Source organism: Ziziphus jujuba, chromosome 9, assembly GCF_031755915.1.
Source record: "Ziziphus jujuba cultivar Dongzao chromosome 9, ASM3175591v1".
Lineage (NCBI taxonomy): Eukaryota > Viridiplantae > Streptophyta > Magnoliopsida > Rosales > Rhamnaceae > Ziziphus > Ziziphus jujuba.
In genome coordinates this window covers 22,924,664-22,941,582 of record NC_083387.1, presented here as the reverse complement: position 1 = coordinate 22,941,582, position 16,919 = coordinate 22,924,664, and the positions used below count along the sequence as shown (strand labels likewise).

The following is a 16,919-nucleotide window of genomic DNA, read 5'->3' as shown; positions in this document are numbered from 1 at the left end:
ATGGAATGGAGGGATGGGCAAGTTTTATTTTTTTTATTTTTAGAAAGTAAAGGGTGAGATACATTTAGCACTTCAAATATTTTTATCTTGAAGTAAAGTAATAATTTAAAAAATAAAAAAGATTGAAGATATATGAAACACTCGTGGAATATATATTAAAAAATAAGTACTACAATTATCAGCTAATTACCATATCAATTGATGACCAAAAATTTTATAAATGATCTGGTTGGACATTCTCATTTTAGGACCAATATATTTATAATACTTTTTTTTTTCTATTTTTCTTGAATTTCTCTGTTCTTCTACCCAAAGAAATACAGCTTCTTAATTAGTTTTTCGAATTACTTATACCAGCAGAGTTGGCAAGGCATTTTAAGCCTATTATTGGGATTTTTATTTTACTATTTTAACAAAAAGAGATAAAGTGTCAATACAAGCATAATACTGGGTGGTTGATATGGATCATCAGGTTTTCTTTTTAGACAGAGAAGAAAACAGAGAAGGGACAAAGATAGAGAGATAAAAAGGAATGGTTGTGTCAAGAAAGTCTTTGTCCCTATTTCTCCTTTCCGCCTCTTACAAACACATGGCGTTTTTGGCATGCTACCGGCTTTATTTTTTCTTTGAATACCTTTACCTTGTATACAAACATTGAACGAATTTTCACCACCAAAAAATAATAATAAAAAAAAAAATTAAAGTAATGTTAATCTGGTAACTCATTCATATTCACATATAGATTATTATAGATTCAAATGATGCAATTAACCGAGTTGACAAAGATCATATTTTTTTACGTTCTTCTGTCCGGATTCAAATATACTGTTCGGATTCAAATATACGATAAGTTGATGAAACTGTTAATCACTAAAAAATAATATTATAGATTTGAAATATTTAAATGGAAAAAAAAATTATTATTTGTTGTCAATATTGATGGTCAATATCCATTATAATAAATTTTAATTGTTATTTGATTATTTTATTTTTAATTTAAAATTTTAAAAATAAATCATTTAATGGTAACTATTTAAATTGTTATTTAGTATCTACATGCAACTAATAGTCATTATCAATGGCCACAAATATCATTAAAAAAACAAAAAGCAAGAACCAAAAACATTGAACTGAGTTCATCAACAATGCCATTCATTCACCAAGGAAATAAAATTCTTTATTCCTATAAAACATAACATATTTCCAAGCCATTTCCTACTCCTTTTTGACTCGCAAATGGTTGAGGATCAGATTCAGGAAGAGAAATTGACCTTCATGACCAAAAAACTGGAGTATACAGAAAGAAAGGAACACAATATATTGATCTTATTTTGCTTAAAATTTATAGTTGATATATTGCTTCTTCACTTGTCTTTTGGAAACTCCTATACATACGGCTACAAATCATAGAAAACCATAAATGTTAGGAAAGGCAGAAAATAACCTTTTTTATTTACACTTGTGTCTCTATGCTTTTGTGGACCAACTTGTTACAAGAATTAGAACTCAGATTATTAACAGCCAGTGAGACAATATACAGCAACAAGTGAATCCAAAAGAAAATCTACATAGCAGTATAGATACCAATATTTATATCAATGAGTTGATGAAAATAAAACTTTGGCTGCCCCAAGATCAGAAGTATTTAATAAAGGTATGCTTTTTCCCGTGACAGATATTAACATCGATGCATATTTATATAGATGAATTGACTAATGGCTGCACAAGGATTTAGATATTATTGTGTCACGGACCCAATATTAATATATTTCATGTTCGAGTGGGTGGATGATCGAACATATTACAAAACAATAATTAACTGGATTCTGTACATAAATATGGTCATCAACACCACTTAGACAAAATTCACCCAACAAAGAAAAAAAAGACCAGTTTGACAACAGAACTAGGTCCACTGACAGCTTCACATATAAACTCTTCATCACCCAGCTCCAAAATAAAAATCATATTTTATGACTATTTATGTTTAGTTTTATATATTTCAGGAACTGGATATGTATGTAGTATAAATGTACAAATATTCACCAAAAAAGTATATATGTACAAGTATATCTACTTTCAGAATGAAAAAAGAATATGCATATGAAAGCATATATGGTAAAGATATAGTTTATACTTGATTGTATTTGAAGAATATGCATATGAAAGCATATATAGTAATGTATTTAATTTGTGTTACATAGCTTAATATGAAGTGAATTTTTAACCCAAACTACTTCTCAAAACAAGACTTAAAAATTAACCCAGCCACGTTAACATAATTAGTCCCTTCAGATTTATTAGTTTTGCATCAATATATATTTTTTTCAGAACGTCGCTAGTTCCTATAGGTGATCATAAGCGGCAGGAGTGGCAGATGATATAACAGTTATTTATTAAATTTATTTGAATTTTAATCATGTTAAAACTAAAAATCTACATGGAAAAGTTGAAATCATAATATTTTGTTAATTGAATTATTGGGTCAATTGTTGTATTGTATCCACCCATAACAAATAGTATTTTTCCATTTTTTATCCTGAATGCTCTTTATTTAAAGAAAAAAAAAAATAGGAATGCTTTCAGAAAAAAATGCTTCGGAAACAAAGCATGTTAACAAAAAGAGTACAATTTCTTTTGCTTATACGAATAAGGTCATGACTTATGAGATATATATAATTTAGCGAATATGTATATATGTACACAACCACAATCATATCAGATCAATTTGATAATTTTAATATCAATATTTTCTTTATTAAAATTATTTTAAAAATTGAAATTCAAAAATATGGTTATGATTATTGAATTTCTACAAAATTTAATTTTTCTAAACAAAATTTTAGTATATCACTTCATTTATTTTAGTTGATCATTAACTGGTCATTAAGAATTAATAAAAAAATATTACATATTAAAATTATTAGATCGATCTAATATGAACCAAACATTAAACAAACATGATACTGTATCTCTATTATATATATATATATATACACACACTTATATATACAAAGAAGAGTTGTGGTCTTTTGGTGAATGTCTGTTATTCTTCTTTTTCCTCCTTCCCCAAATCGATGTCATGTTGGGTTAAGTGTACATAATCTTTTATTTGCATGCATATAAATTTATATATATATATATATATAGTTTTGTTATAAAGAGGATCAGATTTTTTTATAGGTTAAGAATTTAAGGCTAAAATCATCTTAGGCCAATTTTGTTTTAGAAGGGATACTTTATCATATAAAATGTCTGCAAAGTAGACCTATTTAGTTTGAAATAAAATTGATCTTTTCAAAATAATATTCAATATTAAATTCTTATTTTATAGAGTGAATTTAATCTTTTTATCGTTATATACAATTGTACCCTATCAAGTATAGTTTTACATTAAAAACTTATCAATCCTTTAAATTAGTTGAAAACTATATTTATATCAATACTTTGATAAGTTTTTAGTTTAAAACTATAGAATATTGATTATATATATAATATCAATTATTTTCTTATCAAGATACCTTGTAATTTTATTATCATAACTTTTATTATTAGTTTGTTAAAATTGTTTAAATGGTTAAGATTAAAAATGTATTATTTATGGATTATATAAGTTAAATGAAATAATAAAATTTCAATAGATGAAAGTAAACATTGTAAAAGCTCATATAAATCCTAAATATATTTTTAAATTTTATTTTTTGATACAATTTAATACTTTATAACGAATGTTATGATAGAAAACTATCATGGTAGTCCTTATTTGAGAATTCTTGTATATAGAACATATCAATGCATCCAACAATAAAATTTAACAAGTTAAATAAATCCCAACATCGATTCAAAGCTAGGTAAATTTCATTAAAATCATTTTGCTATAATTACATTTATGATTTTTAACTATAATAATTAATTAAAAAATTAACAGATAAAGTTTTAAATATAATTTTCATAAACACGAATATAACTATAATTAATGTAAAACTGAAAGTGTAAAAAATAATTTTTTTCGAAAAAAAAATTTCCCTTTAAAGTTTTCAAAGTTGGTATTACACTATAATCAACTTGATTCATTCTCAAAGGATTTTATCCGACATGTATTACTATTATATTCCATGAAAAGCTAACTTTATCTTGAAAAACAAAAGAAGAATATGGCTCTCTTTTCACATGAAGTGAAAACAAAAGCAAATTCACTTTTATTTTTAATTATGCTTTCATCTATTGTTTTACCTTTTATTCCCCAAATGGGAGACATGATCCCTCGTCTTCTTTTCGAAATTAATTGGGTGAGTGTATATATATATATATATATATAAAATAGTTTTATGGTGCGGTCTGTCCTTGTGATCTGCATCAAAGTCGATGTTTTTAAGAAAAAATATCAGCTTTGCTCTGTATATATAACAGCAAAACTGATATTTTTTTAAAAAAAAAAAAAATCAGCTTTGGTACGATCTACATGCAAACGGTCTACATCATAACTTCACTCTATATATATATATATATATATATATATCGAATTGTTATATACAAGGAGTCGCAAGATTTGATAAATACATTCACGCCTATCAAATATGTGGGATTATATAAATCAAACAATTATAAATAATTGCCATCCATGATCTGGTGCCAAATTTTGTCTACTATAGAACTCTTATATGCATATATACAATACAAAGCTATCTCCAAAATGTGAGCTCTTATATATGGATCCGCCAATGTCCATTAATGTATGTTGTTCTACATAATAACTACACAGAGAAAATATAAGAGACATAAAAATGATATTCAAGACCAATAAAACATCATTTTCTTGGTTATCAATAAATATACATATATATATATATATAAATTTTTTATGGAAAGTCAAATTCACGGATGGCTTCGTCAAGGTTTAAAATATCCGATATTTTTTTAAAATTTCCTTGATATTTTTATTTTTTGAAGGGGTGAAAATAAAATTTAGATTCAAAATAAAAATAGATAGAATTTTCATAATATCCATTGAAATTTTCGAAATTTTGCCAAAATATTCATGGAAATTTTTATAAACTATCCACATCAAATCCTTAATAATTTGGTTAAAAAATCTATAATTTCCATGGAAATTTCTGAAATTTTCACTGAAATTTCAAAAATATCCAAGGAATTTTTTAATTTTTTTAAACAAATTCATAAATATTGTTAATATTTAGTAAAAAAATTTATCAAATTAACTTCATTGATAATTTTTTTATCCTTTAATTACTTTTAGACATTTTGTGATATAAATAAAATAGAATGAATTGAATTAAATAACATTAATAAGTTCTACTTATTGAATATCTATAAAGTAAAAATACAAAAATTGTGGATTATATTTTTGAACCTGACATATCTTATTGTCAGGAATATCTGTTTTACAAATGTGGATAAATAGATGATGAAATATATACATGTGAAATAATAATGTTTGTTTGAAAAATAAAAAAAAATTCCTAACAATATTACACACATGTAATACAAGATGAAGATCATGGGAGTAGAGATGTAGGTCAAGGATTCGGTGATGTTGGAAAAAACTATATACGTAAATAGAAATCTATAATGGAGATGTCACAAAAAGAACAAGATTCGATTTTTTATGAATTTTAGATCTATGAGGATTGGAAATCATTTTCATAACTCTTATTCAATATATCTTTATGGAATATCATCATGTAGTAACTCATAGGAACCATATTAAACTCAACCATTAGAGAATAATAGCTATGCATAAACTCAACCAATAATGAAATAATAATGTTTGTTTGAAAAATAAAAAAAATTCCTGACAATTCACAATTTTATATATATATATATATATTTACATTTTTTAAGAAGTTAGAAAAGGTAGTGGCCAAAAAGAATCATCAAGTCGAGAAGTTGGATTAAGTCCATTTATTGGTGAACAATATTACACACATGCAATACAAGATGAAGATCATGGAAGTAGAGATGTAGGTCAAGGATTCGGTGATGTTGGAAAAAACTATATACGTAAATAGAAATCTATAATGGAGATGTCACAAAAAGAACAAGATTCGATTTTTTATAAATTTTAGATCTATGAGGATTGAAAATCATTTTCATAACTCTTATTCAATAGATCTTTATGGAATGTCATCATGTAGTAACTCATGGGAACCATATTAAACTCAACCATTAGAGAATAATAGTTATGCATATAGTCAACCAATAATGCAAGATTCATATGGTTGGCATATTAATAATTATATGCAAAATTATCAGGAAGATACATCTTTTCATAACTACTTCTCACATTTCACATTTCAAAATCAAAATGAGGAAGAAACCGATGATTTTCAACCACTCAGAAGTTTTATGTGGTATTAAGATGACATTTATGAACTATAATGTAATTATAATAATTATTTTATATATTTTAGTTCATAAATAATTTTATCATATATGTATTTTTTGATATATTTTTATTAATAATAATTCTTCTATGGTCATTAATGTTTATTATAAATCAATTCACTAAGAAGAATATAATATTCATTCAATATTTTAGCAAATTTTATAATCAATTTGATAATTGATGGATCAAATAAGCTAATTCTGAAGTTTCAAAAAAAAAATTATTTTTTAAAATAAATTTTTATCATTTTTTATAAATTTTTATCCATATTCGATATTTTTCAATATTTTCATGAAAATTTTGGTATTTTAAATTTTCGATATTTTCATTAACATCGATTTTTTGAACCTTAATCTTCATCATAGAAAAATATATAAAAAATTCAACCTTATTTCCTTTGTTATCGTTTCTTTTTTTACTTCTTTCTCCATCTCTCGTTGTGCTTTTTTCACTTACACTTTTGTTATTTGATGCCCTAACCACCGGTGCTTCCAATCAGAACAAAAATAAAATATGCTGTTTCTTTGAATTCTTTCTGTGTTTATCCAAAAAGATAAATCAAGCTGGTGCACTTTATTTCTTTGAATTCTTTATGAGATCATCCGAAAAAAAAAAAAAAAATTAGCTAGTGCCCTTTATCGCAGTGGACCATCTGGCTGTTAATAAACCTAATTTCAATCCTCTATTTTATTTCCTTTGTTGTCCTTCCATTTTGTATATTTTTTCTGCTTGGCTTATCAAACTCTTCCTCCCCTATTTTTATTTATAGATGAATCCAGTACTCAGCTTCCTCTCAGTTATACAATGATGTTGTTATTTGGGACTTCATTTTCTTATCCTGTATCTGGTGTGATTATGTTAATTAGTATGAAGGTTCCTCAATCTTCAACTCAGGGGTCTCCATGGAGTTACAATTTAATATGAGCACTAGGCAGAGAGTTTTGAGGGAAAAAAAAAAAAAAATGAAACAGATGAGAGAGATGAAGAAACATAAAAAGGAACGGATCAAACAGACTGTAATAACAAAAGTGAGTGAAAAAAAATAAAAATAAATGAGATATAAAATTTAATTGGTGTGACAGAATTAGGGATAAAAGATCCCAATTCTTGTTTATTAAATTGCAAAAGTCTGTTTCCTTAATATTATGAAATATAAATTTCTTTAAAAAAAATGTCATTTTTAGATATAATTTGATTTTTGTAGTAAGAAAACATGGTTATAAAAGCACATGAAACGAAAATAGCAGAACTAATAGATCCTTACTATTCTCTTATTTCTTTTCAAAATCCAAGTTATTTTCTGTCAATATATATGTTTGGTCATCTCTATGGCCAAAACGCAAAAAATAAGGATCAATTTTGGTAAATCCAATTCCATGCCCGCTGTGCCAATAAAAATAAAATAAAATAAAACTAAACATATACAAAATCTATTTATTGACTAATAGTATAAAGAATAAACGAAACTATAAAGTGGGAATTTATTTTTGTCTGTAATTTTTACTTTAGGCAATAGAAAGTGTTTTTTTTTTTGGTTAAAATTACCGAATAGAAAGTCGAGTTCACCTTTTGATAGCACGTTTTAATGTTTTGTTCTCTTAAAACCTAAAAGTAGATTTTTTTTTTTTAATTATAACTAATGTGTTTTGAGTGTGATTACTAAAATTTTGAAAGGGATACAAAGACGACGAAAAACGTTTTCTACATTGTTTGACAAAAAAACACTATCTAAAAATATTTTTTAATAATTTTGTTTAAGAGAAATCATATATTTAATGGTTTTGAAAGAAATACCAATTGATGATATTTCAAAATCATTTTCTACAAGGAAAGTGATTCCTATTTAAAATCATTGCAAAAAATATAATTGTAAATTATTATTTTACGATTTCAACGAAAAAGTATATTTTGAATTGATCTTTTTAAAATTTGTTTCAAACTGGTCATCTACTTAAAATTATAATTATAGTACTAGTTTAATTTGAGATCAAAACTATTATATTATATTAATAATAGAAATTATAACAAAACTCAATTTGCCTGATAATTCTTACTTCTTTACAGAAATTCTATATATAAAAAACTAAAAATAAGACAAAATTGTGACAAACTTAAACTAATATCTTCTACAAACTCACCTTGACTGACATTCAAGGTCCAATTTTTTCCATTTCAGCTAAGAAAAAAAGAAGAAGAAGAAGTTACAAATTTCATTCACAAGGCTGTGTAATTAACTTCTTAATTAATAAATAAAAAATTATAAGTTTATAAATATCATTTCGATGTTTATTCAAAATTTCATATGATCTGTCCAACATATTACCCAAAAATCGAGAATGTCAGTGGCCTCCATAATTTAATTTACTGCTCAAATTTTCAAAATATTTGACTAAAAAAAAAAAAGTTAAAAAAACCATGAAAAGAAGAGAGGTGTAAGAATCCAATGTATAGGTCCATAATTGCAGCACACCATAGAGCAAGCATTAGCAACAAGGCCCGTTACAGGTATTCGCACGTGGCAACCATACAACGGCCAATTACTCTGACATGGCATTATCATAGCCCGTAATTTAAGGTGGACCCACAATCCAATAGTGACGTGGAGGAGCACCAGTATTTATATTAATTTGTTGCTCATTGATGTGACACGTAAAAGAAGCAACTTTGGTGCAGAAAGGAGCTCCGGTTTGGGTCCTACCAATTCCCAAAGCTCCGTTTCTTTTTTTGACTTTTATTTCTACGGCGTTTGAATAGTACATCATTCGCTGCCCTACCATCCATGTCATGGGGATTCACGTTCTGGAACAGTAATGTCCCTGAGTGCAGCAGGCTCCAGTTTGGATGCATGCCCTCCCATATTGATATCTTTTTTCTTTGTTTTCGTTTTAAAATATTAAATGAGAAAATTAGTTATTCAAATATATTTTTTAATATATATTAAATGTTAGTTAAAAATAATTATTAATATATATATATATATTTTAGGATAATTATATATATATATATAATTGTTAATATTTTTTTATATATATATTTTTAATTTTTATCTACATTTTAATTTTTATTTATTTTATAATATTTATATAAATATTAAATTTATTATTTAAAAAAATAATATATATGTAAAATTTTAACTTATAATATTAATTTTTTTAAAATATAATAAATAGAATTATCTAATATAATTTTAAAGATTATTTGTTAAATATGAATTTTTTATTCTTATTTGTATAATTGTTGGAAGATAATTAGAAGGAAAAAAAACTATCAATAATATTAATTTGGTAAAATATTTTGGTAAACATCAATAAATATTTATAAAAAATTTTTATAAAAAATTTAAGAAAAGAATCATACATATTTTCAAAATTTCTATAAAAATTTAATAAAAATTTTGAAAATTTTTATACAAATTATGAATTTTTTCAACTAAATTAAAAAAAAAATTTATGTGGATATTATGATGAAAAATTTTATAAATATTATGAAAAAATATCAAAAATTTCGATAGATATAATGTATTATGGAAACAATATCTGTTTCTACTTGAAAACTAAATTTCTTTTAATGTGTTTAAAAAATAAAAATATTTTGAAAATTTCGTTAAAAATGTGGATATTTTAAACTAGGACTTCTATTTTTAGTTTGAACTTCATTTAAAAAATGTCATATGTGAACAACACTGATTTTCATAATTTAAATAATATATTTGATAAAAAATAAAATTTTACAATTTATAATTAATTAAATTTATTATTATATAATAAATTAAATATAAATTTATATTTTTTAAAAATATTAAAAAAAAAATTTTAGAAATTTTTAAAATAATGTTTCTATATGTATGGATAATTGTTTATATATTTTTTTATACAGATGAAAATCTAATTTTCTAATCTTAGTACTTTAAAATAAATATTTAAACAAAAACATTTATTATTTAAAAAAATTATATTTCTATCGACTTTACTTATTATTCAAACGGTGGTTTAGGGACTATCATTATTTTTCTTTTTCTTGCTAAATTCTCCATGTGTATGTTTTTCTTTCTTTTTGATTAATCAACAATAAGAAAATTTTATTTACCAAAAAAAACCATGAAAGAATTTTAACCTATATTTATTCTTTTCTTATAAATATTATAACCTATATTTGAAATTTAGAATATGCTAAAAAATAAAAAATAAAATATTTATAGAGTACAATTTTTAAAGTGTCTAAAACGAAAACAAAAACTAAATATCAATTTGCTAAAACAAAAACTAAATGGCAATGACTATTATTGATAAGTAATAATCCCTATATCTAAAATTCCCCTCTACAATTCAATTTATCCAAATAAAAAAAAAGGTATTGAATGAATTATCTTAGTACTAATAAATTTTCAATATTTTAGCCGGAATAATGCTATTGTATCAAAAAGCCTACTGGAATAATTTACTAAATAATGAAATATCATTATATAATTGATTTATATTTAATTATATATTTATAACTGTCTAATTGTATTGTTAAGCAACTTAAGTTATGCACATTAGGGCTGAGATGGCAATTAGGTGCTTAACAGTAATAAATAAATAAAGTAACTTAAGTTATATTGTCAATCATCATTTTCTTTTAAATTTTCGGTTTAATTTTGTCAAAATTCTTAAACCAATGAGCTCAACCAAGTGACGACTCATCAAACTTTTTGTTGGTTAGAAAATTTAAGTTATTATTATTTCTGACAACTAACGAAACTTCAAGTTTAATTTTATTTTCTTGAAAAAAATGAGTATCAAGTTGACACTTTAAAACGTTAAAATGGAATGATATGTTTAAATTTGCTTTGCATTTAGTAATAATGATAATACAATTGTAATAATTATCAATTATTATTTTTTTGGTAGAATGGGACAAAAAAGCCTACGAATTAAAAGCCATTTTTGTTCCGATAAATAATTATGTAATATGGATGTAATCAACAACTTTCGTGAACGTTGTCTAACACATAAAGTACTCAAAAAGTAAGTGTCTGTATTTTCTTTGCAAAAAAGGGAAAAATAATTTGCAAAACAAGATAATCAAGATTTTGAAAGTTAAAGTGTCATCATCGTTAAACATGCTTGATTATAATTGTAGAACTATAAATATAGATATGCTGATATGCACAAATTAGTTGGTAAGTTTTATTAGTTCATACTAATCTATCAAAACCTCTATAATCTTTAGGCTCATGCCAAAATTTATCAGACAAATGCTTAAATTTTTTAGTCTATTATATCAAAGTTTCATTTCAGATTCTACTGATTGTTTCTATTATACTAAAAAATATTTTAGGTCCCTTTTAAGAGAGTATTCTAGAGAAAACATCAAAAAAGAAAAATGCTTATCCTTAAATAATTAGTAAATTTAAACGGTTATAAAAATGTTGCATCTTATTTATTTGTCAATAAAATTTCTCAAACAATAGTATTAAGGGAAGTTTTGCTATAATGAGCATCTACTAAACATCATCTATGAGCATCACTTGTCATTTCCCCCAAAAATAAATATAATTTTTCTAATGTTTTTCATTGTAGGCTTTCATATTTGCTTTAATATTCTTATGGATCTCTCATTTATCATGAAAACAACCTTGAATATAGAAAATTTCAAATTAGTCTTCATAGGTTGATTGATATATATTTTTTTCATGTTGTATGTTATTTTTCATGTTTAGGGAAACATGAAAAGAATATTAAAACAAAATATAAAAACATGTTGATGAGAAATAAATGAAATTTTATGCTTTTGGTTAAATGACAAGTGATGATCACTATAAATATTTGATTACTATAAAAGCTCACAATAACAACTCTCATATTAGGATACTTATTAATTTATTTACCAACTCTTTATATCCCAATTTATTTATCAATCAATTGACAAAATTATTATTTTGTAAGGCAATGTAATGCAGAGCATTATTGAAAACTAAGATGAGATTATATTGGATCCCAAATGGTCTTTTTTGAAAATGGTCTACTAATATTATAGCCTCTTAAGGTCTATCAATTATATAGTAAGATTTATTGGCTAGCTTGACTAAAAGGATAAAGTTTGAAAAGTGTATTCTGGGGTATGATTTCGGATGGTTGATGAGAGGCGATCCCATTCTTCTTTGTGAGAACAAATACTTAATAACTGTAACGTTTTGAAGAGGATTCAACACAAATTTTTAAGGTTTGTTAATTATTAAGTGAAATTTAACCTAAAATGGTGGACCGACTAAATGAATAAAGCTAGAAAAAAATATGCTTTTGGACTTCGTCCTTGATGGTTGATGAGAAAGGATTATTCCCTCTTTTAAAAGAATGGAAGGTTACCAAAAAATAAATAAATAAAAAATAACTCCCAGATATTAACTGAATTTTTGTTCAACCTCAACGATTAGTTAAAACTTTAGAAAAAATTTCAATCTATAAATATGAAACTAGGTACATGCCAAGATTTTTTTCAGACAAACGCTTAGCTATTGGAGCCTATCAAACATCAAAATTTATTTTTCACCTTTTGGGGTGATTTATTTATTTTATTTTTTTAGTACATGATGCATACAAATATTCTAAAAATATTTCGTCTAAAAAGTTTAAGAGATTTATATTAATTTTAATTTAATTTTTTTGATTAGATTAGATTATATTTAAATTAATTTTTAAAGAAGGAAGGTAAATAAAATTAATTCAATATTTTAAAGTGCTTTTGCTTAAACGACAGCATTCTTTACTTGTTGCGTAACCGACCACTCTCTGTATTCCTCTGCTACTTTCTGCATCAACCAACACATTTGTCGTTTTATTGGCTGTTGAATCCCCCAAAACCCTTTCACCAGTATTTTTCATCGCTCTGTCTCACTTCTCATCCGTGCCTCTCCTACTATCAGGTCCTAGGGCCCTGCACTGCACTGTACTGTATTGCATTGTCCTTTCCTGCTTTCTCCTCCTACTTCATCTCCGGCACCACCCCAAAAATCGAATGCATCCCCACCACCGCCATCATCATAATATCAGAACCCAACCCATTTAACCCATTACACTGCCCTTAAACCCCCCACTAACCCAAAAAATCTCATTTTGAAACTAAACACTAAGCAAACTAAGAGAGCCAGCTCCATTTTCATGGATTCCTTCTTCAGCTCCTCCTTCACTCTCTTTCTCAACCTTGTTTTCTTACTTTTCACTTCCAGAGGTGTATATACATTTTTCTTTTTTTCTACTGGATTTGCTTCCCAGTGCCATTTTCTCATCTGGGTCTTTTTCACATTTACATTTTTTTTGTCTCTGTCTCAGGTGCTTTAGGAGCTACTTTCACATTCGTGAATAGATGTGAGACCACGGTGTGGCCTGGGATTCTAGCAAATGCAGGCAGTCCTAACCTTGACAGCACCGGCTTCGAGCTTCCCAAAGACACCTCCCGTTCGTTCCAATCCCCGACCGGTTGGTCGGGCCGTTTCTGGGCGCGTACGGGTTGTAACTTTGACGACTCCGGATCCGGGTCGTGTCTCACCGGCGACTGCGGTTCCGGCCAGGTCGAATGCAATGGTGCCGGAGCCACTCCGCCGGCTACGCTCGCTGAGTTCACTCTTGGAACCGGCGGGCAGGATTTCTATGACGTTAGCCTCGTCGACGGCTACAATCTTCCGATGCTCGTTGAAGGGACTGGCGGGATGGGTACGTGCGCGTCCACGGGTTGCTCCGCGGATTTGAACCAGCAATGTCCGTCGGAGCTGAGGGTCGGTGACGGTGACGCGTGTAAGAGCGCGTGCGAGGCGTTTGGGACCCCCGAGTACTGTTGCAGCGGCGCGTATGGTTCACCGACGACTTGCAGGCCGTCTGTTTACTCGGAGATGTTCAAGGCCGCCTGTCCAAGATCGTATAGCTACGCCTACGACGATGCAACCAGCACATTTACTTGCACTGGAGCAGACTATACGGTGACGTTTTGTCCATCCTCTCCAAGGTAATAAAGAAAGGAACATTAGGAAAAAAAAAAAGATAGTAAATTTGCTATTTTTTGTTTTTTTTTCTGTTAATTGTTCGCTAGCTTTAGTGTTTCACAAGCTTTTATTGAAAAACCTGTCCAATTATTTGTTTGGGTTTTGGTCATTATTGACGATATCCGCTTTTTTCCCATCTTACGCATTAAACAATTTTCTAGTTGCTTTGGTATGATTTAGTGGCAAATTTGCTGCCAAAGATTCCCTTTTTAGTGCTTAAAGAATTCACTATTTGTCTATCTGTTTGGATGGAGTGGATAGGTGGGGTTTTTAATAGATGTTGTTGGGTTTATCTTCCTATCATTGAATGTGAATGTGTACAATACGGGTCTAGACAAAGCTTCGGGGTTGTCACCAAAAGAATCAGACTAGTAATTATTTCATTTTGCGAAAGCAATAATTTATGGATTATTTCCTAATTTCTTGCTCACGTGGTTTTGCAGTCAGAAATCTTCAAGAGATTCTACACCGATGACAGGAGGTTCGAGTACAACCCCATCACAAGGAACAGTTCCTGGCTCTGGGTCCGGATACGTATCCGGGTCAGGGACAGATCCCGGGTTAACATATCCGGGTACTGATTCAGGGTCTTCGGGTTCCGGATCCGGTGAAACCATGTTGGCAGATGGGTCATGGTTAGCTGGTTTAGCCATGGGAGATTCGTCACCAAGTGCAGTTTCTCCATCTACTCTAAAATCTGCATTCATAGCTTTGGCAGCTTTCTCTGTCACTTTCATTCTCTCATGTAGTATTAACTTGTAGCTAAAACTCTGATCTTTCCCGCTTTTGGTTTTTGGTTTTTTCTTTTTTCTTTTTTTTCTTTTTTTATCTTCTTTTGTTTGTTTAATTAATGTGAATTCTTCTTCAGGTTTGCAGACTTAATATTTTGGTTACAGGAAGTTTTGCCCATTGGCCAAGGCCAGGAAAAAAGAAAAGCTGACACATTCACCATCCAGATTGTAAAACATCCATTTCAAGATTCTCCCCAAAAAAAAAAAAAAAATTATTCCTGTAACATATTTATAAAAAGAAAACAAAAAAAAAGGAGTCCTTATTTTCCTTTTGGGTTTTGAGAATATTAAGTGCCCTTTACTTTCCCTCTCTCTCTCAAGCTTTTTTTTCAAGGCTCTTCTGCCAATGCAGTGCTAAAGAGAAACAAATCAAAGATTCATAAATCATAACCATTCTTTTATTTTATCTATATATATATATATTGGGTTTGGCAATTTTTTATTTATTTTATTTTTGGTTTTGTTTATCATTTCGGTTCTTTTCGGCTGTAAACAAATAGGGTCCAATGTGAATGTGTGCAGCATGATCACTTTACCGTGCGGGAAATTCAAGTCTTTTCTTGGGCTTTTTTGTCTTTTTGTGTGCCAAGGAGTAAGGAATTTTTTTCATTTCCCCTATGGGACATGTTTATGTTATCAGTTCGTTTAGTGGGAAGTGAAATGATTTGGATGCCATTTGTTGGATTTTGCAGAGGAGAATAAGTTAATTCACATTTGGGTGTTGGGACCGAGACTCTGATACAAATCTTTTATTTTCTTGCAATTGAATAAACAATGGATGTTGAAAATTTAGTGGGTTTGATTAGTTGATTCATTACCAGCTGCTATAGTTTCTTGATCTGTTCATGTGATTATAAGCCTTCAACTTTTTCCCGGAAATTTTTTGAGAAAGTGACCTGATGTTGAATTTGGATACCCTGCCCAAAGGCCCCACTTTGAAAATAAACATAAACATCAATTCGTCAATACACTTTATGACCTTATCAGCACTTTATTTACTCGTTGATTAGGCCATATTTGTTATTTTCGCCGAGAATCGTTATCATATATATTTTTAGTGAATGGGTCGCTATCAGATTATGACAAAAAAACAGACGTATAGATGACATTAGTAACTGAACCTAAGAAGTCACAATTAGAGACATTTTAGTGGTACAAGCAACCAAAAAAAGGTCAACTTTTGACAAATTTACGTTAAAACGGTTCGTTTAGCAAAATACTAAATAATAGTAACTTTTATAATTTGAAAAAAAAAAAAAAAAAATCTCTGGCCAAAAAGGACTCAGTGGTAGCTACTTGCAGGAAATGCTGATACAACATGCACTGGGGATCATAACTGATATAGAATTTTTGAGGATCCTCTCTTTGTTTCATTTTCATTATCTTTTTCTTACATATTAATAATATATGAATCAATTAAGGGGTTGTTGAGGAAATATTTGGATAGTAGGAATAGGATTCATTCGGAGGAATCAAATAAACAAATTGGCAAATTTGTAGGGACGGTACTAGTTTTTGTTTGACATGCGTCTAAATTAATTAGACTTGAAAACTGTTTTCAACTCATAATTAAAAGCCTTCAAGGATTTTTATGTTTTTTTTATCCCATTTTTCAATTTCTTTTGTTTCTGTCCGTCTGTTTTTGCTGCGCTAAGAGAAATAAGATTTTTAATCCAACCCAAAAGACTATGATGTTATGGACTTG

General features: G+C 27.9%; 1 protein-coding gene across 2 annotated transcripts; it reads left to right on the top strand.

Moving 5' to 3' along the window:
* Positions 1-13,205: 13,205 nt before the first annotated feature.
* Positions 13,206-15,643, top strand: LOC107427521 (thaumatin-like protein 1). Of its 2 annotated transcripts, XM_060820286.1 has the most exons (4): positions 13,206-13,615; positions 13,717-14,386; positions 14,867-15,168; positions 15,292-15,643. In XM_060820286.1, the coding sequence occupies exons 1-4, from the start codon at positions 13,546-13,548 to the stop codon at positions 15,303-15,305; spliced, it is 1,056 nt and encodes a 351-aa protein (XP_060676269.1). In that variant the 5' UTR covers positions 13,206-13,545; the 3' UTR covers positions 15,306-15,643. The 2 variants fall into 2 exon arrangements, with proteins under 2 accessions (XP_060676269.1, XP_015893386.3); XM_016037900.4 differs by having other exon boundaries at positions 13,209-13,615; positions 14,867-15,643.
* The last annotated feature ends 1,276 nt before the right edge of the window (positions 15,644-16,919 follow it).